This window comes from Salmo salar, chromosome ssa07 (assembly GCF_905237065.1).
Source record: "Salmo salar chromosome ssa07, Ssal_v3.1, whole genome shotgun sequence".
Lineage (NCBI taxonomy): Eukaryota > Metazoa > Chordata > Actinopteri > Salmoniformes > Salmonidae > Salmo > Salmo salar.
Window position 1 is genome coordinate 5,894,073 of NC_059448.1, and position 26,249 is coordinate 5,920,321.

Sequence of the window (26,249 nt, forward strand, 5' to 3'; positions counted from 1 at the left end):
CGGCAGAGCATTGTATGCAATAAAAATAAAATTATTCAAAAATCAACATCACTGTTGCAGTTAACTAGATTTTATGGTATAGAGTAGGTTATCTTGTCGTAATTCTGTTGTTGATAGTTAGATGTTATGATACAGAGTAAGTTAGGGCTAGGCCCCTTTTTTCTCCACTTCCTGTCTGAATGACGTGCCCAAAGTAAACTGCCTGTAGCTCAGACCCTGAAGCCAGGGTATGCATATAATTGGTGCCATTGAAAAGAAAACACTGACGTTTGTATAAATGTTAAAATAATGTAGGAGAATGTAACACAATAGATATGGTAGGAGAAAAGAAAAACCAACCGGAATATTTTGTTGTTGTTGAGACAATCCTCTTAGAAATGCAAGAGAAAGGTAATATTGACAATTAGCTCACTGGATCCTATGTCTTCCACAGGGTGTCAGCAGTCAATGTCCAAGGTTTCAGGCTTGTAACTTCAAGCATGATGGCGCACACAAATTTGTGTTTGCGCGTGCCATGAAGACATTACACACCTGCTAAAATCGGCTTCCTATTGAACATACTTCTTTCTGAAAGAAATATTATAGTTTGATTACATTTTAGGGTACCTGAGGGGTAAATAGAAATGTATTTTGACTTGTTGAAACAAAGTTTAGGGGTAGATTTTCAGATTCCTTTCTCTGCAAGTTGAACGAGTGGATTTCTCAAATCGATGGCGCCAACTAAATAGACTTTTTGGGATATAAAGAAGAATTTTATCTAACAAAACAATACTACATGTTATAGCTGGGACCCTTTGGATGACAAATCAGAGGAAGATTTTCAACAAGTAAGTGAATATTTAATCGTTATATGGGAATGTATGAAACCTGTGCCGGTGGAAAAATATTTTGTTGTGGGGTGCCGTCCTCAAACAATCACATGTTTTCGCTGTAATAGCTACTTTAAATCGGACAGTGCAGTTATATCAACAAGAATTTAAGCTTTCAGCCAATATAAGACACTTATATGTACAGTTGAAGTCTCAAGTTTACATACACCTTAGCCAAATACATTTACTCAGTTTTTCACAATTCCTGACAATTAATCAGAGTAAAAATTCCCTGTCTTAGGTCAGTTAGGATCACCACTTTATTTTAAGAATGTAAAATGGCAGAATAATTGTAGAGAGAATGATTTATTTCAGCTTTTATTTCATCACAATCCCAGTGGGTCAGAAGTTTACATACACTCAATTTGTTTTTGGTAACATTGCCTTTAAATTGTTTAACTTGGGTCAAACGTTTCAGGTAGCCTTCCACAAGCTTCACACAATAAGTTGGGTGAATGTTGGCCCAGGTTTGTCAGGTTTGTAGGCCTCCTTGCATGCACACGCTTTTTCATTTATGCCCACAAAATTTCTATAGGATTGAGGTCAGGGCTTTGTGATGACCACTCCAATACCTTGACTATGTTGTCCTTAAGCCATTTTCCCACAACTTTGGAAGTATGCTTGTGGTCATTGTCCATTTGGAAGACCCATTTGCAACCAAACCTTAACTTCCTGACTGATGTCTTGAGATGTTGCTTCAGTATATCCACATCATTTTGCTGCCTCATGATGTCATCTATTTTGTGAAGTGCACCAGTCAACCTGCAGCAAAGCACCCGCACAACATGATGCTGCCACCCCCGTGCTTCCCGGTTGGGATGGTGATCTTCGGCTTGCAAGCCTCCCCCTTTTTCCTCCAAACATAATGATGGTCATTATGGCCAAACAGTTTTATTTGTGTTTCATCAGACCAGAGGACATTTCTCCAAAAAGTATGATCTTTGTCCCCATGTGCAGTTGAAAACCGTAGTCTGGCTTTTTTTATGGTGGTTTTGGAGCAGTGGCTTCTTCCTTGCTGAGCGGCCTTTCAGGTTATGTTGATATAGGACTTGTTTTACTGTGGATATAGATACGTTTGTACCTTTTTCCTCCAGCATCTTCACAAGGTCCTTTGCTGTTGTTCTGGGATTGATTTGCACTTTTCGTAACAAAGTACGTTCATCTCCAGGAGACAGAACTCGTCTCCTTCTTGAGCGGTATGACGGCTGCGTGGTCCCATGGTGTTTATACTTGCATACCATTGTTTGTACAGATGAACGTGGTACCTTCAGGCGTTTGGAAATTGCTCCCAAGGATGAACCAGACTTGTGGAGGTCTACAATTAGTTTTTCCTGAGGTCTTGGCTGATTTCTTTTGAGTTTCCCATGATTTCATGCAAAGATGCACTGAGTTTGAAGGTAGGCCTTGAAATACATCCACAAGTACACCTCCAATTGACTCAAATGATGTCAATTAGCCTATCAGAAGCTTCTAAAGCCATGACATCATTTTCTGGAATTTTCCAAGCTGTTTAAAGGCACAGTCAACTTAGTGTATGTAAACTTCTGACCCACTGGAATTGTGATACAGTGAATTATAAGTTAAATAATCTGTCTGTAAACAATTGTTGGAAAAATTACTTGTGTCATGCACAAAGTAGATGTCCTAACCGACTTGCCAAAACTATAGTTTGTTAACAAGAAATGTGTGGAGTGGTTGAAAAACGAGTTTTAATGACTCCAACATAAGTGTATGTAAATGTCCTTATTCAACTGTACATACATACCATTTAAAAGTTTGGGGTCACTTAGAAATGTCCTTGTTTTGAAAAGAAAAGCACATTTTTTTGTCCATGGAAATACCATCAAATTGATCAGAAATACAGTGTAGACATTGTTAATGTTGTAAATGACTATTTTAGCTGGAAACGGCAGATTTTTTATGGAATATCTACATAGTCGTACAGAGGCCCATTATCAGAAACCATCACTCACACTTGAACAAACAAGACGAACTGGCACAGACAGACAGAAAACACAGGTATAAATACCCAGAGGATAAGTGGGGAAGATGAGCGACACCTGGAGGGGGTGGTGAGAAGCACAAGGACAGGTGAAACAGATCGTGACAACCAGAGCACCTTCTTCCAGTCATAATTTAAATGACGTTTGGCAAACTCCAAGCGCTTCCGCCTGTGTCTTGGGGTCAGAAAGGGTTTTCTTCTTGCAACCCTTCCAAAGAGCCTGTGTTTGTGGAGACCCCATCACCAAGGCCTGCAATTCTTTCAAAGTGATTCTTGGGGATTTTGTTGCTTCTCTTACCATCCTCCTCCCTATCCTGGGGGGTAAAATGCATTTGTGTCCTCTACCCGTGAGGTTTTCAACTGTTCCATATCTTTTTAATATTTTAATAATTGCCCTGACAGTGCTCAGTGGTATATTCAATCGTTTGTGGATCTTCTTGTAGCCATTACCAGATTTATGAAGGTCTACAGCCATCTGTCTCTTTTGAACTGCCAGTTCTTTTGATTTCTTCATGGGGATGGATGACAAAGGGATATTGCATGTGTGTTACCTCATTTTTATACCCTAGTGAAATAGGAAGTGATGTAATCGCTCAATATAGTTCCTTAAATCTTAAATAAGTGGAATTGAATTCCTGGTTTAAATTTGGTAGATGTTATTTACAATAATCTGTAGGGGTGCCATTAATTGTGAAACCTTGATTTGGAGGACATTGATTTTTAATTAAATCAATACATGATTTGGTGGGTTCCATTGAAACATTAATAAAGTACATTATTTCTCACATGTTGGTATTTTGAGTATATCTCTATATTTATATTGTTTTTTATTTTTTAAAGTATTGTTTGTGCATTGCCAGTCAGGGGTGCCAGTAATTTTGGAGCCGACTGTATATACATAAACATTCATACATATACACATATATATATATATATATATATATATATATACATACATACATACATACACACACTTTTTTAAGAATATACCTTTATTATTCCCTGCAAACCCTACCACCCTTCCCCCAATTGAAGTAAACTAATAAACAATAACACTTAGGCTTCTACCTTCAGTTTATGCATACTATACACATTTTACAATAGTTATATTTTGTTTGTTTTTAGTCCTGGCCTTCCTCTACTTCTGATGTCCATCAAGTTTCTATTTGTTACTGTTCTATTTAACACAATTTCTGAACCGATATACATTTTACAGACACCGTATGTTTTACATTAGTTATCTTGTTGTTATTAGTCCCACCCTTCAGCTCCATTCAACCCCTCCCATCTATCTCTTAACACCATCCATTTTGGATTTCTATTTGCCATATATTTAACTGTGCTGGGATGCTTCACAAAAGTACTGACCCTTTCTATTCTCATAGCTTCTACAGATTGTAAATTAAAGAGAAACATTTTTGCTAAAATAATTATTATATTATTGATTGATTGACTATGACTTTTCAAATCACCCAGTATTTGTTATTTTTTTTCTCGCCTGAGTAGCCTAGTTTCACTGCCAAAAATGTAATTAAACCATCTAGTGTTCAGTGAAATATCAACATAATGTCAAATACAGCTAGTCTAGTCAAATAATTAACATCCAATCACATTAACCATTACTAACGGTCCAAAGGTAGCTGCTGCTTATGTTGGTATCTGTACTAATGGCGCAAATGCCATGACAGGGAGACATAGTGGAGTGGTAACTGCAAGCAGTTGCTCCCGACGCCACTTGGCTACACTGCAGAATCCAACTAGATACTCTTGCTGCCAAAGGAATGCCTGACAGCTTGAAAGTGTCACGCCCTGACCACAGAGAGCCATTGTTTCTCTATGGTGTAGTAGGTCAGGGCGTGACTAAGGGGTGATCTAGTATATCTATGTCTATGTTGGGTTCTAGTTTCTTTTTCTATGTTGGTGTTTTGTATGAGTCCCAATTAGAGGCAGCTGGTAATCGTTGTCTCTAATTGGGGATCATATTTAAGTAGTTATTTTTCCCACCTGTGTTTGTGGGATCTTGTTTTTGTGTAGGTGCCTATTTGCACTTCACTGTCTTCACGTTTCGTTGGTTAATATATTGTTTTTGTATTTTTCTAAGTTTCACATTATAATAAAGATGTGGAACGCTACTCACGCTGCACCTTGGTCCAATTATTACGATGATCGTGACAGAAAGACGTTTTGGACACTACAGTGATAATGGTTAACTTTGTTAAAGCAAGGCCCCTGAACTCTCGTGTATTTTCTGTACTATGCAATGATATAGGCAGCGACCATGTAACACTTTCACAACATACAGAAGTGCGCTGGTTATCAAGGGGCAAAGTATTGACACTTTTTTTTAAATTGAGAGACGAGCTTAAAGTTTTCTTTACTGACCATAATTTTCACTTGATGATGATGAGGAGTTTCTCACACAACTGGCCTATCTGGGTGATGTTTTTTCTCGCCTGAATGATCTGAATCTTACTCCGCAACTATATTCAATGTGCGGGACAAAATTGAGGTTATGATTAAGAAGTTGGAGTTCTTCTCTGTCTGCATTAACAGGGACAACACACAGGTCATTCCATCATTGTATGATTTTCTTGTGTGCAAATCACCTCAAGCTTATGGACAATGTCAAATGTGATGTAGCGAAGCACCTGAGTAGGTTGGGTGCACAATTACGCAGGTACTTTCACAAAACGGATGACACAAACAACAGGATTTGTTATCCCTTTCATGCCCTGCCTCCAGTCCACATTACCGATATCTGAACAAGAGAGCCTCATTGAAATTGCAACAAGTGGTTCTGTTAAAATTGAATTTAATCAGAAGCCACTGCCAGATTTCTGGATTGGGCTGCACTCAGAGTATCCTGCCTTGGCAAATCGTGCTGTTAAGACACTGATGCCCTTTGCAACCAAGTACCTAAGTGAGAGTGGATTCTCAGCCCTCACTAGCATGAAAACTAAATGCAGGTACAGACTGTGTGTAGAAAATGATTTAAGACTGAGACTCTCTCCAATACAACCCAACATTGCAGAGTTATGTGCATCCTTTCAAGCACACCCTTCTCATTAACCTGTGGTGAGTTATTCACAGTTTTTGATCAACAAATAAGGTTTTATATGTAAGATGGGTTAAATAAAGAGAAAAATGATTGATTATTATTATCTTTGTCACTTCCCACGAGCTGGGTTGTGACAGAAACTCACACTCATTCTTGTGTTAAATAAATGTATCGTATAGTGTGTGTGTGGCAGGCTTACAATGATGGCAAAAAACAACATTTGAGAGTGCGCTGACCCTTGTGCTAAAGGGGGTATGCAGCTGGAGGTTGAATGTTTGAAGACGTACGGGACTGTAAACATTTTGGGAACCACTGTTCTAAGTAAATGTTGCAATTCTTAAGCCATTCCTGGACCTGTGACCAAAAACGTGTAGGTTATCTTGTCATAACTCTGTTGTTGATAGCTAAATGTTATGGTACAGAATAGGTTATCTTGTCATAACTCAATTACACTACTACTATTCACAAAATATGTGTCATACACAACTGGCTGCCAGGGGTTTTCCAGTCTGAGACAATGTGACGCGATACTTGTCGTAGGAACATCTAGAGCTGACACAATGTCACAGATGGTATCATACACTGTCGTTTCAACTGCAAGTACTACATAACACTCTTCATCCTTATCTTAAACTTTAAAGGTCCAATGCAGCTGTTTTTATCCAATTTATCAAATAAGTTCTGGATAACAATTAAAGTGCCTTACTGTGATTGTTTTCAAATGCTCAAAAAAAGAAACAAAAATAGCTTCTTAAACAAAGAGCAATTTCTCAATCAAGAATTTTGCTTGGACTGTCTGGGAGTGGTCTGAGTTCGCCAGGCCTAATCGGAGGGATCTGTAACCTAAACACTAGCTGTTATTGGCAAGAGAGGTTTGAAACTCTCTTTGTTATTGGTCTATTAACTTATACTGCCTGGTGATGTTGTCAGGCGGTCCAAAACACTACCCATTCATAACAAGCAAGAATTTCTGGCAGCCTTTTCAAACAGCTCTTACACTAAAAGGCCATTATCATAATTTTCACAGTTTCACAGTATTATTCCAACTTCATAGTGTGGAAATATATATAAAACACAGGAAATCACGTTTTTGACAGCACTGGGCCTTTGATAATAATTAATTTAAATAATTGTAATAATTTAAATACTAATTATTCTAAATCTTCGTAGAGCACATAGTTAGTAATACAACTTTTATAACTCTTGTCTTAAACTGCATAAAAAAAGGAATAGAGATGGGATTATGTGTCATATATTATAAGTCCTTAGCTTCTTTGTCTCTCTATGTTGATATGGCACAACAAGAGGTGAGTGCTTGCTGAGTTTTACTGAGTCAGAATGTTAAAATGTCAGTGTCACCAACAGACACACAGAGGAGAGTGGTTAAGTAATTAGGTGACACCATTTCAAATATGAGTCAGAGAAAAATCATGCATAATAAAATGTGTGATTTGTGTCACAGCTGTACCTGTTTCCCTCCCTCTCTCCCTCTCTCCCTCCCTCAGCCTCCCTCCCTCCCTCAGCCTCTCTCCCTCCTTCAGCCTCCCTCCAACCCACCCTCCCTCTCTCTCTCTATACCCCTCAGCCTCCCTCCCTCCCTCCCTCCCTCCCTCCCTCCCTCCCTCCCTCCCTCCCTCCCTCCTCTCCCTCCCTCTATACCCCTCAGCCTCCCTCCAAACCTCCCTCCCTCTCTCTATACCCCTCAGCCTCCCTCCAACCCTCCTTCACTCCCTCAGCCTCCCTCCAACCTTCCCCTTCTCTCTCTATACCCATCAGCCTCCTAGCCTCCCTCCCACCCTCTCTCCCTCCCTCTCTCTATAGCCCTCAGCCTCCCTCCCTCCCTCCCTCCAAATCCACTCCCTCGTTCAATTTTTTCAATCAATAGATCAATCAATACCTCGTCATTGAAGGTAACAATGGCGACTCGGCGGTGAGGCGAAGTCTTAAGTAGAGAGGACAGCGCCCTCTGGAGGGCATCCTGAATACTCTACAGAAAGAGAGAGAGAAGAGCATTGACATATTCATTCATTTTAATAGAAGCCTTCTAGCCTTTTACGTTTCTAGACTCTGCGTTCCATCTGAAATAGACTAGTCTTTTCTTTTTAGGAGGTAGATCAGCTTTAATATTGCAAATAGATTGTGGCTCAATGTAATTGTCTGCATCATTTCCAATCCCCATATATATACATTTTTAGAAATATATATATATATATATACAGTGGGCTCCAAAATTAGTCCTTAGCTTCTTAGCTTCTTTGTCTCTCTATGTTGATATGGCACAACAAGAGGTGAGTGCTTGCTGAGTTTTACTGAGTCAGAATGTTAGAATGTCAGTGTCACCAACAGACACACAGAGGAAAGTGGTTAAGTAATTAGGTGACACCATTTGAAATATGAGTCAGAGACAAATCATACATTAAAAAGAATGTATGATTTGTGTCACAGCTGTACCTGTTTCCCTCTCTCCCTCTATATACCCCTCAGCCTCCCTCCATCCCTCCCTCCCTCAGCCTCTCTCATTCCCTCAGCCTCCTTCACCCCCCTCAGCCTCCCTCCCTCCCCTCAGCCTCTCTCATTCCCTCAGCCTCCTTCATGTCCCTCAGCCTCTCTCCCTCCCTCAGCCTCCCTCCCTCCCTCTATATACCCCTCAGCCTCCCTCCCTCCCTCCCTCAGGCTCTCTCATTCCCTCAGCCTCCTTCCCCTCCCCCAGCCTCTCTCCCTCCCTCAGCCTCCCTCCAACCCTCCCTCCCTCTCTCTATACCCCTCCCTCCCTCAGCCTCCCTCCAACCCTCCCTCCCTCTCTCTATACCCCTCCCTCCCTCAGCCTCCCTCCAACCCTCCCTCCCTTTCTCTATACCCCTCAGCCTCCCTCCCTCCCTCAGGCTCCCTCATTCCCTCAGCCTCCATCACCTCCCCTCAGCCTCCCTCCCTCCCTCCCTCAGCCTCCCTCCAACCCTCCCTCCCTCTCTCTATACCCCTCAGCCTCCCTCCCTCCCTCAGCCTCTCTCATTCCCTCAGCCTCCTTCACTTCCCTCAGCCTCTCTCCTTCCCTCAGCCTCATTCACCTCCCTCAGCCTCTCTCCCTCCCTCAGCCTCCTTCACCTCCCTCAGCCTCTCTCCCTCCCTCAGCCTCCCTCCAACCCTCCCTCCCTTTCTCTATACCCCTCCCTCCCTCAGCCTCCCTCCCTCTCTCTATACCCCTCAGCCTCCCTCCCTCCCTGGCTCAATATAGTTCCTTAAGACTTAAATAAGTGAAATTAAATTCCTGGTATAATTTTGATAGATGTTATTTACAATAATCTGTAGGGGTGCCATTAATTGTGAAACCTTGATTTGGAGGACATAGATTTTTAATTACATCAATAAATTATTTTGGTGGTTTCCATTGTGAAATTAATAAAGTACAGTATTTCTCACATGATGGTATTTTGAGTTTATCTATATAATTATATTGTTTATATTTTTTAAAGTATTGTTTGTGCATTGCCAGTCAGGGGTGCCAGTAATTTTGGAGCCCACTGTGCATATTAGTTTAAATATATATATATATATATATATATATATATATATATATATACACACAGTATAAAGTGGCTGCTTTGCATTATGTATTGTTGTCTCCACCTTTTTGCCCTTTGTCACGTCCTGGCCAGTATAAGGGTTAATTGTTATTGCAGTTTGGTCAGGACGTGGCAGAGGGTATTTGTTTTATGTGGTCCGGGGTGGTGTTTTGGTAAAAGGGTGTTTGATTTAGTATTTCCGGGTTTTTGGTTTATGGTCTATGTTTATGTATTTCTATGTGTAGTCTAGTAAGTGTGTTTCTATGTAGAGTTAATTGGGGTGGACTTCCAATTGAAGGCAGCTGTAGTGTGTTGCCTTTGATTGGAAGTCCTATATTAGTTGGGTGTGTTTATTTGTGGGAAATTGTTCTGTGTTTAGCCTTGTGCCTTGCCAGACTGTCTGTGGATCGTTCGTTTTGTTGTTTTTGTGTTCATTTTGATTTAATAAATGTTCAAAATGAACAAACACAGTCCTGCATTTTGGTCCTCCTTCACCGACGATAACCGTGACACCCTTTCTGCTGTTGCCTGTGCCCAACAATGTTTGTACCCTGTTTTGTGTTGCTACCATGTTGTTGCTGCCATGTTGTTTTGCTGTCATGTTGTCATGTTGTGTTGCCACCATGCTGTGTTTTCATGTGTTGCTGCCTTGCTATGTTGTCTTAGGTCTCTCTTTATTTAGTGTTGTGGTGTCTCTCTTGTGATGTGTGTTTTGTACTATATATTTATTTAATGAATTTTAGTTGGCCTTTTGCCTTTTGGTAGGTCGTCATTGTACATAAGAATTTGTTCTTAACTGACTTGCCTAGTTAAATAAAGGTGAAATAAAAAAATAATTAAACAATATACTGTATATATACTTTTTTGAAATGTATTATTATTTTCCCCTACCCCTACAACCCCTCCCTTAATTGGAGTAAACTAATAGACAACACTTCCAGCTTATACATACTATATACATTTTACATTAGTTACGTGTTGTTTTTTTGTCCCATCCTTCAGCTCCAATCAACCCCTCCCATCTATCTCTGAACACCATCCAGTTTTGATTTATATTTGGCATATATTTTTCAACTGTGCTGTGATGTTTCACAAAAGTTCTGAACCTATATACAGTTGTGGCCAAAAGTTTTGAGAATGACACAAATATAAATTTTCACAAAGTAGCTGCCTCAGTGTCTTTGGATATTTTTGTCAGATGTTACTATGGAATACTGAAGTATAATTATATGCATTTCATAAGTGTCAAAGGCTTTTATTGACAATTACATGAAGTTGATGCAAAGAGTCAACATTTGCAGTGTTGACCCTTCTTTTTCAAGACCTCTGCAATCCGCCCTGGCATGCTGTCAATTAACTTCTGGGCCACATCCTGACTGATGGCAGCCCATTCTTGCATAATCAATGCTTGGAGTTTGTCAGAATTTGTGGGTTTTTGTTTGTCCACCCGCCTCTTGAGATTTGACCACAAGTTCTCAATGGGATTAAGGTCTGGGGAGTTTCCTGGCCATGGACCCAAAATATCGATGTTTTGTTCCCCGAGCCACTTAGATATCACGTTTGCCTTATGGCAAGGTGCTCCATCATGCTGGAAAAGGCATTGTTCGTCACCAAACTGTTCCTGGATGGTTGGGAGAAGTTGCTCTCGGAGGATGTGTTGGTACCATTCTTTATTCATGGCTGTGTTCTTAGGAAAAATTGTGAGTGAGCCCACTCCCTTGGCTGAGAAGCAACCCCACACATGAATGGTCTCAGGATGCTTTACTGTTGGCATGACACAGGACTGATGGTAGCACTCACCTTGTCTTCTCCCGACAAGCTTTTTTCCGGATGCCCCAAACAATCGGAAAGGGGATTCATCAGAGATAATGACTTTACCCCAGTCCTCAGCAGTCCAATCCCTGTACCTTTGCAGAATATCAGTCTGTCCCTGATATTTTTCCTGGAGAGAAGTGGCTTCTTTGCTGCCCTTCTTGACACCAGGCCATCCTCCAAAAGTCTTCGCCTCACTGTGCATGCAGATGCACTCACACCTGCCTGCTGCCATTCCTGAGCAAGCTCTGTACTGGTGGTGCCCCGATCCCGCAGCTGAATCAAATTTAGGAGACGGTCCTGGTGCTTGCTGGACTTTCTTGGGCACCCTGAAGCCTTCTTCACAACAATTGAACCGCTCTCCTTAAAGTTCTTGATGATCCAATAAATGGTTGATTTAGGTGCAATCCTTGCCTGTGAAGCCCTTTTTGTGCAAAGCAATGATGACGGCACGTGTTTCCTTGCAGGTAACCATGTTTGACAGAGGAAGAACAATGATTCCAAGCACCACCCTCCTTTGAAGCTTCCAGTCTGTTATTCGAACTCAATCAGCATGACAGAGTGATCTCCAGCCTTGTCCTCGTCAACACTCACACCTGTGTTAACGAGAGAATCACTGACATGATGTCAGCTGGTCCTTTTGTGGCAGGGCTGAAATGCAGTGGAAATGTTTTATTGGGATTCAGTTAATTTGCATGGCAAAGAGGGACTTTGCAATTCACCTGATCCCTCTTCATAACATTCTGGAGTATATGCAAATTGCCATCATACAAACTGAGGCAGCAGACTTTGTGAAAATGTATATTTGTGTCATTCTCAAAACTTTTGGCCACGACTGTACACGGTATATTTTACATTAGTTATTGTGGTTTATTTTAAATGTTTTGCTCCACCTTTCAGCTCCTTTAGTAGACCCTCAGTTTCCAGATACAGAACCTGAAGTAAGAACACTGGGACAAACATAAGTACCTGTAGTCGGGAGACATAGGTTGCTGACCTCATAGCATTCCCTGGGGTGACCTGGGAAGAGAATATAGATGCAGTGGGATTGAGGTACAGCCATAGTTTGTAGACAGACATACAGATTGAGGTACAGCCATAGTTTGTAGACGGACAGACAGAATGAGGTACAGCCTTAGTTTGTAGACAGACATACAGGTTGAGGTTCAGCCATAGTTTGTAGACAGACAGACAGAATGAGGTACAGCCTTAGTTTGTAGACAGACATACAGGTTGAGGTTCAGCCATAGTTTGTAGACGGACAGACAGAATGAGGTACAGCCTTAGTTTGTAGACAGATATACAGATTGAGGTACAGCCATAGTTTGTAGACAGACAGACAGAATGAGGTACAGCCTTAGTTTGTAGACAGACATACAGATTGAGGTACAGCCATAGTTTGTAGACGGAAAGACAGAATGAGGTACAGCCTTAGTTTGTAGACAGACATAAAGAATGAGGTACAGCCTTAGTTTGTAGACATACATACAGATTGAGGTACAGCCATAGTTTGTAGACGGAAAGACAGAATGAGGTACAGCCTTAGTTTGTAGACAGACATACAGAATGAGGTACAGCCTTAGTTTGTAGACAGACGGACGGACGGACGGACAACACACCTCAGAGGTAACACTCATGCTCCCAGACAGACAGACTACACACCTCAGAGGTAACACTCATGCTCCCAGATATATCAACACAGAAGACCACCATCACATCCTCCAGGTTCTCGTAGTCCTGGTCAGTCTGAAGGGGGAGGTAGATCACATCTCTCCCTCTAGGAGCCCCTCTAACCCTGGAGCCCAACTTGGAACCAGTCCCGGGACCTGAAGTAGACAGGGTGTTCTGGAGACCACAGAACTCACACAGCCACACCTAGAGAGAGAGAGAGAGCGAGAGAGAGGGAGAGAGAGAGAGAAAGAGAGAGAGAGAGAAAGAGAGAGAGAGAAAGAGAGAGAGAGAGAGAGAGAGAGAGAGAGAGAGAGAGAGAGAGAGAGAGAGAGAGAGAGAGAGAAAGAGAGAAAGAGAGAAAGAGAAAGAGAGAAAGAGAGAAAGAGAGAAAGAGAGAAAGAGAAAGAGAGAAAGAGAGAGAGAGAGAGAGAGAGGGAGAGAGAGAGGGAGAAAGAGAGAGAGAGAGAGAGAGAGGGAGAAAGAGAGAGAGAGAGAGAGAGAGAGAGAGAGAGAGAGAGGGAGAGGGAGAGGGAGAAAGAGATGTGTCGAGGTGTGAGACAATGCTGCAGTTTGAGTCTAAACCTTTTCAACAGAGAGAGAGTAAACTCACGGCAGTTTCCTGTGTATTCTGTACAGAACTCAGGGAAGACAGGGCAGCACTACATCTCCCACAGCGCATCACGGGACACTGAGTAGTCTGGATGCCAGATGCTGTGGAGGAGACGGAGAGAGAATTATGGTGTGTGCAGTGGAGGCTGCCTAGGGGAGGATGGCTCATAATAATGGCTGGAATGGTGTCAATGGAGTGGTATCACCGTGGAAACCAAGTGTTTGATGTGTTTTATTCCATTCCATTGACTCCATTCCAGGCATTATTATGAGCCGTCCACCCCTCAGTAGCCTCCACTGGGTGTGTGTGTGTGTGTGTATATGTGACCATGCATACACTCACCTCTACTGATATCTACGAGTCGTCCAACGCTGAGAGAGAGAACATTAACATTAGCCTTCAATCTGATGCTCTGCTCTCCTTGGCCTTCAGCACCTGAGAATACGCACGCACACACACACACACACACACACACACACACACACACACACACACACACACACACACACACACACACACACACACACACACACACACACACACACACACACACACACACACACACACACACACACAGGATGAGACCCAGATATGTAACAACCAGCATAGTAATAACCACTGAACCATGCATACACCGCTATAGCCTACAATACATCTTACCCCAACCAACAACTAGGGCTGTATTCAGAAACACATGCTTGTGGAATCAATTCAGAACAAACCAAATACTCACCTCGGGCTGGTAGGGGGGGAGGCAGAGAGGAAAGAGGGGGAGGTGGGGGAGGCAGAGAGGAAAGAGGGGGAGGTGGGGGAGGCAGAGAGGTGCGTCGGGGGTACTTCTGAGACTCAAACCGTCGAGGGGGCAAAGGTGGAGGCACTAGTCCTGGCTCTGAAGCAAGGAAACAAACATCACCATCATCAATATTATTGATGTTGTTCTGTCCTTGAGCTGTTCTTGTCTATTAATGTTCTGTATTAAGTCATGTTTCATGTTTTGTGTGTGGACCGCAGGAAGAGTAGCTGAGGCTCTCGCAACAGCTAACAGGGATCCTAATAAAATACCCTAAAATACCAAATATTATCACCATCAACATCAATATTATTATCAGTATCATGAATATTATCATCATCAATAGTATCGTCATCAATATCATCAATAGTATCATCAGAAATATCATCATCATCAATATCATCAATATTGTCAACATCAATATCATCAATAGTATCATCATCAATATCATCAATAGTATCATTATCAATAGTATCATCATCAATATCGTCAATAGTATGATCATCAATATCAACAATGGTATTATCATCAATAGTATCATCGTCAATAGTATCATCATCAATATCATCAATATCATCGATAGTATTATCATCAATAGTATCATCATCAATATTATCATCATCAATATCATCAATAGTATCATCATCAATAGTATGATCATCAATATCATCAATATTATCATCATAAATATTATCATAATCAATATCATCAATAGTATCATCATCAATATCATCAATAGTATTATCATCAATAGCATCAATAGTATCATCATCAATAGTATCATCATCAATAGTATCATAATCAATAGTATCCTCATCAATAGTATCATCATCCATATCATCAATAGTATCATCATAAATATCATCATCATCAATAGCATCATCATCAATAGTATCAATAGTATCATCAATAGTATCATCATCAATATCATCAACAGTATCATCAATAGTATCATCAACAATAGTATCCTCATCAATAGTATAATCATCAATAGTATCATCATCAATATCATCAATAGTATCATCATCGATAGTATCTTCATCAATATCATCAATAGTATCATCATAAATATCATCATCATCAATAGTATCATCATCAATAGTATCATCATCAATAGTATCATCAACAATGGTATCCTCATCAATAGTTTCATCATCAATAGTATCATCATCAATAGTATCATCATCAATATCATCAATAGTATCATCATAAATATCATCAATAGTATCATCATCAATAGTATCATCATCATCAATAGTTTCATCATCAATATCATAAATAGTTTCATCATAAATAGTTTCATCATCAATAGTATCATCATCAATATCATCAATAGTATCATCATCAATATCATCAACAGTATCATCATCAATATCATCAATAGTATCATCATCAATATCATCAATAGTATCATCATAAATATCATCATCATAAATAGTTTAATCATCAATAGTATCATCATTATCAAAATCATCAATAGTATCATCATCAATGGTATTATCATCAATAGTATCATCATCAATAGTATCATCATCAATATCATCAATAGTATCATCAATAGTATCATCAATAGTATCACCATCCTCATCTTCATCATCATCATCATTCTTAGCTACATGGAGCTCAATTGTGTGTGTGAATGATGAGGTGTGTCTTTGAACACGGTGACACTGCAGTCAGAGCTGATAAGAAATCATCTAGGCCAGTGTATGTGAAGTTTCCTACGGCTGACACCTTCACACCTCTTCACCCCACACAGATATTTCCTCTGAGTGTGAAACTGAGTGGCTCTCTCAGCAGCAGCAGTTTGTATGTGTGTTGAGCCGATACCATGTCTGTACATTACCTTGCTGAGGGATGACTGAGATACGGTTGTCGTACATGTGCTCTGTGACAGACAGTCTGATGGCTACACCTGGATCTGTAGTCCCCCCCCTCACTTGGAGGACTACAGGGGTACACACTCAAACCTGACCCCATCACATCTGACCCCCCCCATTAAACTCCCTTCCGGGTTCCAGTTACACACTACGTGACTGCAGGCAAATTCCATCTGGGGGAGAACGGGGAGAGAGGGGAGGGTGGGGGTGGGTGGGGTGGAGAGAGGCCGTCAATGTAAATAAGAATTTGTTCTTAATTGACATGCCTGGTTAAATAAAGGTTAAATACAATTTTTTTTTTAAAGAGAGAGAGAGATGAGTTATGAGTGACCCCTTAAGAAATTACGTTCTTCTGTGGGAATTTCAGTACATCAGCATAATGTTTCCTACAGGTTTCCTCATGGTTCTATCATGTTCTCCTGTTTTGCAACATTGAAGGTCCCCAAGAACAGTGGCCTCCATTATTCTTAAATGGAAGAAGTTTAGAACCACCAAGGCTCTCCTAGAGCTGGCTACATGGACAAACCGAGCAATCAGTGGCTAAGGGCCTTGGTCAGGGAGGTGACCAAGAACCCGATAGTCACTCTGACAGAGCTCCAGAGTTCCTCTGTGGCGATGGGAGAACCTTCCAGAAGGACAACCATCTCTGCAGCACTCCACCAATCAGGCCTTTATGGTAGAGTGGCCAGACAGAAGCCACTCCTCAGTAAAAGGCACGACAGCCCACTTGTAGTTTGCCAAAAGGCACCTAAAGGACTCTCAGACTATGAGAAACAAAATTCACTGATCTGATGAAACCAAGATTGAACTCTTTCACCTGAATGCCAAGCGTCACGTCTGGAGGAAACCTGGCACCATCCCGACAGGGAATCATTGTGGTGGCAGCATCATGCAGTGGTGATATTTTTCAGCAGCAGGGACTGGGAGACTAGTCAGGTTCGAGGGAAAGATGAACGGAGCAATGTACAGAGAGATCCTTGATCAAAACCTGATCCAGAGAGCTCAGGACGTCAGACTGGGGCGAAGGTTCACCTTCCAACAGGACAACGACCCTAAGCACACAGCCAAGACAACGCAGGAGTGGCTTCGGGATAAGTCTCTGAATGTCCTTGAGTGGTCCAGCCAGAGCCTGGACTTGAACCCGATTCGAACATCTCTTGAGAGACCTGAAAATAGCTGTGCAGCAACGCTCCCCATCCAACCTGACAGAGCTTGAGAGGATCTGCAGAGAATCATGGGAGAAACTCCCCAAATACAGGTGTACCAAGCTTGTAGCGTCACACCAGAGAATACTCAAGGTTGTAATTGCTGCCAAAGGTGGTTCAACAAAGTACTGAGTAAAGGGTCTAAATACTTATGTAAATGTGATATTTCTCGTTTTTGTATTTTTATACATTTTTAAAATTGTCAGAAAAACTGTTTTTGCTTTGTCATTATGGGGTTTTGTGTGTAGATTGGTTAGGGGGCAAAAACAATTTCATCCATTTTAGAATAAGGCTGTAATGTAATAAAATGTGGAAAAAGTGAAGGGGTCTGAATACTTTCCGAAGGCACTGTAGTTTGTTTGAGGTTTTTAAATCATTGAAATTTGGAGTTATTGATCTTTTTAAAATACTGTCCCACAGTACATTGTGCAATTTACTGATGGTCCTTAACTAGCCCCCATAGGGATATCAAATGTCAAACCAAATTGACCATGGGCATTGCAATAGGGTCACATGCAGCTAGACTCCTAATTGACGATTACTTGGGTGCTGCCAGCTGTGGGCAGGATTGAAATAAACCCAACCCAAGGAAAACTGTTATGGTACCCTTCATTCTATGACATACCCTTTAATCCTATCATCTTGCTAATCTCAGTTTTGGATGAGACTGATTTTATGACTAAAATGATCCTATTTACATTTTTGTAGTACATTTTCACACTAGAATCAATCTTTCTGACTTATATCGATGCCACAATAAGCCATTTTCAAAATGAGAAGTTAATTTTTTCTCTTTAAGTGTGATACTGTCACTTCCTGGTGTCAACTTGTCACCGTGGTTATAGACATGAGATTAACTATGATCTAATTTCACACTAAATGTAATCTTTACAAAAAAAAGGAAGAACATATTTTTTGCTAAGTTTTGTGATAGTTCACTGTACTGTATCTAAAACAGAGAGGAATGAATATCTTAGATTACACATATCTGAAAACTTTATTGTGGAAAGATTATCCCCTAGAGAGAGATACAACTTCCACAATTGTGAAACGTTATGTAAAAAAACCTAAAAAAAACAAGGCTATTTATATTCAACAGTTAATGTATTAGTAACTAGCCTGGTGTGTTTAAATGCAGATCTAAAGCATTCAGAACCTTGTCTTTCTCTCTGTCTGTCTTTGTTATACCGGAGTATAATGTCACACTACTTCATAGCTGACATTCTTGTTGTGTCTCGGGTATTAAAAACCTCTGTAAACACCTGCTACAGTATCAATAGGAGATCATGATGTTTCGAAAATGTGATGTGTTTAGACAACATTATGTTAGAAAATGTTGTGTTAGAGAACATTATGTAAAAAAGAAAAGCATAGGTACCTGTGTTGTAGAAGGGTTAACTTCTAGAAAGAAAGGAACCGGTCCTCCTGTCTGTCTGTTTGTCTGTCCAGCCAACTCTGTGTGTGTATTTGTGGTCTAAACCACCATGTTCTGCTTGTGTGTGTTGTGTGACGTTGCGTGTGTGTATGTAAATGTGTGTAGGAGTGTGTGTGTGACAGGAAGTGAACCGATCAGTGTTGAGGGTGGTAACAGAAACTCAAGAAACCAAATACACTGTGCCTGAGAGAAAGAGGAAGAGAGAGAAAGAAAGAGAGAAAGAGAGGAAAGAGAAGACGTGTCAGTTATTTCTCTCCACCTCAGCTTTTTACTACCATGTCCCTTTTTTTCTCTCTCACCCTACCCTCACATTTGTCATCAAACAACAAACCATTCTACCTAAGTTTCTCTCTCACCTTCGCTCTTCTCTCTCTCTCTCTCTCTCACTCTCTCTCTTTCTAATTTCTCCACCGGCCAACCCCTTCACCTAAGAGTGGACTTTGACCAGATACAGATCTTTAATGAGCCATAACCAGAACACAAACCATAACACTCAAACATCTAGCAGCACAGTATGCGTCAGAGAAGCCACAATCAGAGGCAGCTCACCACAACAACAAGAAAATGGTGGAACACTTTAGACTACAGGGTTGTGCTCTATTCAGAATTTAATTGAGAATGTCTCATAAATTCAAATGAAATTATTGAATTTGAATTTAATTTGAAGTAGTAAACATTATACAGAATTGAAATTCGAATTAAAGGAACAAAAATATTTGAATTTTGTGAAATTCAATGAAATTCAAATGCCTCTTCAATTCTCTATTAGGTGTAGTCTATACAAATATACATAAAACATCAAACATGTTGTTATATACATGCATATAACATTTTGTTGAAACAATTTATTCTCAGGACAAACTCTTAAAATGAATGATCAAGGAAAACAAAACCTGTATGCAAATATCCTAAGTTATTACTGTCACGCCCTGACCATAGAGAGCCCTTGTTTCTCTATGGTGTAGTAGGTCAGGGCGTGACTAGGGGGTGATCTAGTATGTCTATTTCTATGTTGGTGCTGATATGGTTCCTAATTAGATGCAGCTGTTTATTGTTGCCTCTGATTGGGGATTATATTTAGGTAGCTATTTCCCCACCTGTGTTTTGTGGGATATTGATTGATTGTTAGTGTGTTTGGGCACGACGTCCTCACGGTCTTTGTAAGTTTTGTTAGTTTCACTTAAATAAATATGTGGAACTATACTCATGCTGCGCCTTGGTCCGATCATTTTCAAGAACGTCACAATTACCCAGCTAGCACATAACGTTCTGAGAACCATATGTTTCTTAGAGCTTAGGAAGAGCTCCCACAACATTCTGGGAATGGTTACAATCAATTACATGTTTGTTAATGTTCTCGGAACTTTCTCCAACTGGTTTGACATTGGAAAGGTTCTCAATAGAGAATGTTAAACACCGGTCTTCTGTGGGAATTTCAGTATTGTCAGCGTAGTGTTTTCGTCATGGTTCTATTTAAACTAATGTTTTCAAATTGTTAATAGAAAAAAAACACGGGAACTTTAGTAACATTCAGAGGACATTCTAAGAATGTTATTTAAAAACATCATCTTGTTCTCAGCATCAACAAAACTCCATCTATCCTGTATTTATCTAGTCTGAACAGCTTTGTATTAGGTTCCACTCTCACTGACGCCATGCAACAATAAAAAATACATGTGTTTGCATGATCTATGCCTAGGCAAATTCATTTCCATGTGTCCTATCTGTGGAGTTCAAAACACTAAGATAGTGGTGTTTATTAAAAGTCTTATGAAAACAATTTCTGTTATTTAATTACCTTTAAATAACCTACAATTTCCGTTCTCAGAACCGTAATAAAACCTTCCAGGAAAACTTTCAGGGAACCATAGTAAAACATTTTCAGCACCTGCCTGCAACAAAAGTTAAATGTTCACAGAACAGGCACATTTTTCACTTCTGATCAAAAAACTTTCAGTTTTACTGTTCAGGAAACATATGGCTTTGTTCCCAGAACCAGTGGGAAACCACAACTTCCAAGGAACCAAATGTGCTAGCTGGGTATATTTCACTAATCACTTACATTTTGTTCAACATGGGGAAAATACTACATTTCCAGAATGCATTAGTTTAACCCTCAAGTTTACCCCGAGGGCCTTCAAAAAGAAGCCAAACAAATGAAATTGTTGGTGGATATATAATTGGCTATTCTAAGCACTTAAGTTAAAATATTATATAAACATTATTTCCAGAGAAAAGTTATATATTCTTTGGTATCTGGAGGTGTGACCTGTCAGATTCAATGAAACTCATGTTCTATGACTGAGTGGAATTTATTTTAATTGCACTGAATTAAATTCTACTTTCTGTCACTCAAACTCAAATTCTGCATCCTGTGGGATGTGACCAATTCCAATTTCAACTCATGAGTTGAATGGGAGGCAATTAAAAAATTCTGAGTTGAGGCCAACCCCTGATAGAATAACGTTCTACCACAGACACAAAAACACAAGCCACTTTGCCAACATGTAGTTTATTAGTGTTACATCTGCTTGTTTCACTACTGATGATAGAAAGTGCAGTTAGTTGGTCTTCCCTGGAAGAAAAGCATTTGGATCTTTTTGATTATTTCCATTAAGTACCAGTATCTTGTCTTTAAAGTGTAACAATCTTACAGTTCTGACGCCACAGATAGTATGTGATGCTTCTCTAACATGATTGGTCCCTTTCAGGCCATTACAAATTTACTATTTAAAAAAGATATATATTTCACCTTTATTTAACCTGGTAGGCTAGTTGAGAACAAGTTCTCATTTACAACTGCGACCTGGCCAAGATAAAGCAAAGCAGCTCGACACATACAACAACACAGAGTTACATATGGAATAAACAAACATACAGTAAATAATACAGTAGAAAACGTCTATATACAGTGTGTGCAAATGAGGTAGGATAAGGGAGGTAAGGCAATACATAGGCCATGGTGGCGAATTAATTACAATATAGCAATTAAACACTGGAATGGTAGATGTGCAGTAGATGAATGTACAAGTAGAGATACTGAGGTGCAAAGGAGCAAGATAAATAAATACAGTATGGGGATGAGGTAGTTGGATGGGCTATTTACAGATGGGCTATGTACAGGTGCAGTGATCTGTGAGCTGCTTTGACAGCTGGTGCTTAATAAAGCTAGTGAGGGAGATATGAGTCTCCAGCTTCAGTGATTTTTTCAGTTCGTTCCAGTCATTGGCAGCGGAGAACTGGAAGGAAAGGCGGCCAAAGGAAGAATTGGTTTTGGGGGTGGAGGGCAAGGTGGTTAGGATGATATCTATGAGGGTTCCCGTGTTTATGGATTTGGGGTTGTACCTGGTGGGTTCATTGATAATTTGTGTGAGATTGAGGGCATCAAGCTTAGATTGTAGGATGGCCAGGGTGTTAAGCATGTCCCAGTTTAGGTCACCTAGCAGCACAAGCTCTGAAGATAGATAGGGGGCAATCAATTCACATATGGTGTCCAGGGCACAGCTGGGGGCAGAGGGTGGTCTATAGCAAGCGGCAACGGTGAGAGACTTGTTTCTGGAAGGGTGGATTTTTAAAAGTAGAAGCTCGAATTGTTTGGGTACAGACCTGGACAGTAAGACAGAACTCTGAAGGCTATCCAATAGATTGCAATACTGCCCCCTTTGGCAATACTAGTGTTTGAAGCTAGAGAATGCTCATGCGTTCTAATTTCGAAGCCAAACCCACCACTTCTGTGCGTGGACAAAGAACTCTATTTTCATGTCATCTGACCAAAGCACATGTTCCAGTCCAATTGCCGATGCCTTTTATCAAATTACAGGCATTGATATTTGTCATATGACATGAAAAGCCACGCACACCAGTGGTGGGTTCCGAGTCAAAATGAGAATGCATGAGCAGAAAAGATCCCCATACCTACTGTAAAATATGTTGGTGGATCTTTGATGTTATGGGGCAAGTCCCTGCAGCAATGTTCCAACATCTAGTGGAAAGCCTTCCCAGAAGAGTGTAGGATGTTATAGCAGCAAAGGCTGGACAACTCAATATTAATGGCCATGGTTTTGGAATGAGCTGTTTGACGAGCAGGTGTCCATGGAAGCACAGAATCATCTAGAATGTCATTGTATGCTGTAGCATTAAGATTTCATTTCCCTGGAACTAAGGGGCCTAGCCCAAACAATGAAAAACAACCCCAGACCCTTATTCCTCCTCCACCAAAATGTACAGTTGGCACTATGCATTGGGCAGGCGTTCTCCTGGCATCTGCCAAACCCAGATTGGTCCGTCGGACTGCCAGAGGGTGAAGTGTGATTCATCACTCCAGAGAATGCGTTTTCACTGCTCCAGAATCCAACAGCGAGCTTTACACCCCTCCAGCCGACGCTTGGCATTGCGCATGATGATCTTAGGCTTGTGTTCGGCTGCTCGGCCGTGGAAACCCATTTCATGAAGCTCCCGAAGAAACAGTTCTTGTGCTGACGTTGCTTCCAGAGGCAGTTTGGAACTCAGTAGTGTGTGTGATTGTTTTGATGACAGATGATTTTTACGCACTACACGCTTCAGCACTTGGCAGTCCCATTCTGTGATCTTGTGTGGCCTACCACTTCGCGGCTGAGCTGTTGTTGCTCCTAGACGTTTCCACTTCACAATAACAGCACTTACAGTTGACCAGGGCAGCTCTAACAGGACAGAAATTTGTTGGAAAGGTGGCATCCTATGACGGTGCCACGTTGAAAGTTACTGAGATCTTCAGTAAGGTCATTCTACTGCCAATGTTTGTGTGTGGAGATTGCATGTCTGTGTTCCCGTTTTTTACACCTGTCAGCAACGGTGTGGCTGAAATAGCGGAATCCACTAATTTGAAGGGGTGTCCACATACTTTTGTATACTGTATATAGTGTACTTGTAGTCATGGTAATAAAACAGAACAAATGACACAAAACACTAAACGTACATTTTATCCTATTCATTATTATATCTTTTTTTGTCTCATCGCTTCTCAATTCAGCCATTTTACTGTTTTAAGCCATTCCCACTTGTTCCTGTGTTTCACCCAGGAAGCGCTTCATGACAGCATCTGTGGAGGGAAAGCAACAACTAGAAGATAAAGAGTGTATAGAACAGTTGGATTTGGGATCAAAGTAAAAAAAAAAGGAAACATCCTCAATGTGAAAAGCTTATCAGATTCAGTTTAATAATAAATCCTATTAATGCCCTAATTGATTGATTGGTGCCCTAATTGATTGATTGGTGCCATAATTTATTGATTTGTGCCACAATTGATTGATTGATGCCCTCATTGATTGAGTGATGGCCTAATTGATTGATGACCTAATTGCAATGATTGATTAATGCCCTAATTGCAATGATTGATTTGTAAATTCAATTAAGGGATAGTTCACTTTTTTTACACCTTACCCTGAAAGTAGTCCATGGGCCAGGATAAACTGTAATCCATGATTCAGAATTGTTTACATAGCGTTGTGGGGATTTGGCCATAAATATTGAACTTTTACTTAAATACCCCCATAAGCCCTATAGTTTTTTAATTAGCCATTTGACTTTAGCTCAACCGTCCCGTGCTTTAACCCTGTTATGGTGGGTTCATTTTTATAGGGATAATGCGAGACTTTGAGATTTCGGTTGTTTTTTTACATACCCAGAGTCAGATGAAATCGTGAATAACATTTTTGTCTCTGAATGTCGTTAGCTTAGCACAATTGCTGGAAGTCTGCCGCTATAGTAGCCAGCTGATTGTAACATTGTACATCTCAATGGCTCTGCAGATGCTATCACAGATTCCATAGTGAGACAGATAATACACTGTGATCTCTATGCGACAATGGGACAGAGAACGAGGACTTGGATAGAATCTCGTTTCTTATGATTCGTTTCTTATTAGTAAAATTAACGAATGTTCTTTGATGTTCTCCCGAGTGGCGCAGCAGTGATAGAGGCATCACTACAGACCCTGGTTCGATCCCGGGCTGTATCACAACCGGCTGTGATCGGGAGTCCGAATAGGGCGGCGCACAATTGGCCCATCGTTGTCCGTGATTTGGGGAAGGTTTGGCCGGGGTATGCCGTCATTGTAAAATAAGAATTTGTTATTAACTGACTTGCCTAGTTAAATAAAGGGTTAAAAAATGACAAAATAAAAGACAACATATGGCCGTGTATTACTTTTCCGTATGGGACTGTTGTTCCCGACGCAACCACTAGATGGAGCTGTAGGTCTACTCCATCTAGCCACAACGGTAGAAACATTGACAAACCGTCTGTTGCGACAGATCACCAATATCAATGAGTGACGTGTTGTAAAAGGCATCGGTGCACTTTGAAAACACACAACCCAATCCCTCCCAGTTTTTCAACTGGTCATTCAGTACAGCACCGTTTCCGTTCAATTGAACGTTTTATTATGTTTTTTATGTACTGAACGCAGCCTTGTGGTTCATACGCATATGTGTCCTCTCATTAGCTGGAATGGTCCCAACTGATCTCGCCTGCCTTCCATCTTTGGCAACATGTATTTCCGTTGTTAGATCGGTCACACGGCCAGTGGTGACCCATTATTAAGGGCAGTGGCGACCCTGTTTTGAGCCCCAAATCTTTGGATAAAAATAATATATATGGCGCAACACTCCGGCGCAACACATGTGTGTGTATATATATATATATATGTTTTGCTTTCGTTGTAAAGCCTTTTTGAAATCGGACAGTGTGGTTAGATTAACGAGAGTCTTGTCTTTAAATAGCTGTAAAATAGTCATATGTTTGAGAAATTGAAGTAATAGCATTTCAAACGTTTTGAAAATCGCGCCACAGGATTCAACTGGCTGTTACATAGGTGGGACGAATTCGTCCCGCCTAGCCCAGAGAGGTTAAAGTCACCCAGAACTGTGAGAGGTGAGCCATCCTCAGGAAAGGAACTTATCAAGGCGTCAAGCTCATTGATGAACTCCAAGGGAACCTGGAGGGCGATAAATGATAAGGATGTTAAGCTTGAAAGGGCTGGTAACTGTGACAGCATGGAATTCAAATGAGGAGATAGACAGATGGGTCAGGGGAGAAAGAGAGAATGTCCACTTGGGAGAGATGAGGATTCCAGTGCCACCACCCCGCTGGCTCGATGCGTATGCGAGAACACGTGGGCAGACGAGGAGAGAGCAGTAGGAGTAGCAGTGTTATCTGTGGTAATCCATGTTTCCGTCAGCGCCAGGAAGTCTAGGGACTGGAGGGTAGCATAGGCTGAGATGAACTCAGCCTTGTTGGCCGCAGACCGGCAGTTCCAGAGGCTGCCGGAGACCTGGAACTCCACGTGGGTCGTGCGCGCTGGGACCACCAGGTTAGAGTG

General features: G+C 40.9%; 1 protein-coding gene across 3 annotated transcripts in view; it reads right to left on the reverse strand.

Moving 5' to 3' along the window:
* LOC106608480 (circularly permutated Ras protein 1) overlaps positions 1 to 19,314 on the reverse strand; it is a 39,960-nt gene extending 20,646 nt beyond the window's left edge. Inside the window, exons 1-9 of one of the 3 annotated variants that reach the window (XM_014206409.2) lie at positions 19,249 to 19,314; positions 18,836 to 19,075; positions 16,219 to 16,425; positions 14,316 to 14,471; positions 13,925 to 14,017; positions 13,583 to 13,683; positions 12,964 to 13,176; positions 12,271 to 12,321; positions 7,827 to 7,916 (exon numbers count right to left, since the gene is read on the reverse strand). In XM_014206409.2, coding sequence (XP_014061884.2) covers positions 7,827 to 7,916; positions 12,271 to 12,321; positions 12,964 to 13,176; positions 13,583 to 13,683; positions 13,925 to 14,017; positions 14,316 to 14,471; positions 16,219 to 16,255 — 741 coding nt within the window. In that variant the 5' untranslated portion in view covers positions 16,256 to 16,425; positions 18,836 to 19,075; positions 19,249 to 19,314. Of the gene's footprint in view, positions 1 to 7,826; positions 7,917 to 12,270; positions 12,322 to 12,920; positions 12,942 to 12,963; positions 13,177 to 13,582; positions 13,684 to 13,924; positions 14,018 to 14,315; positions 14,472 to 16,218; positions 16,426 to 18,835; positions 19,155 to 19,248 lie in introns of those variants that run through there. The other 2 variants (XM_045721451.1, XM_014206412.1) reach the window with 2 other exon arrangements.
* Between the last annotated feature and the right edge of the window lie 6,935 nt (positions 19,315 to 26,249).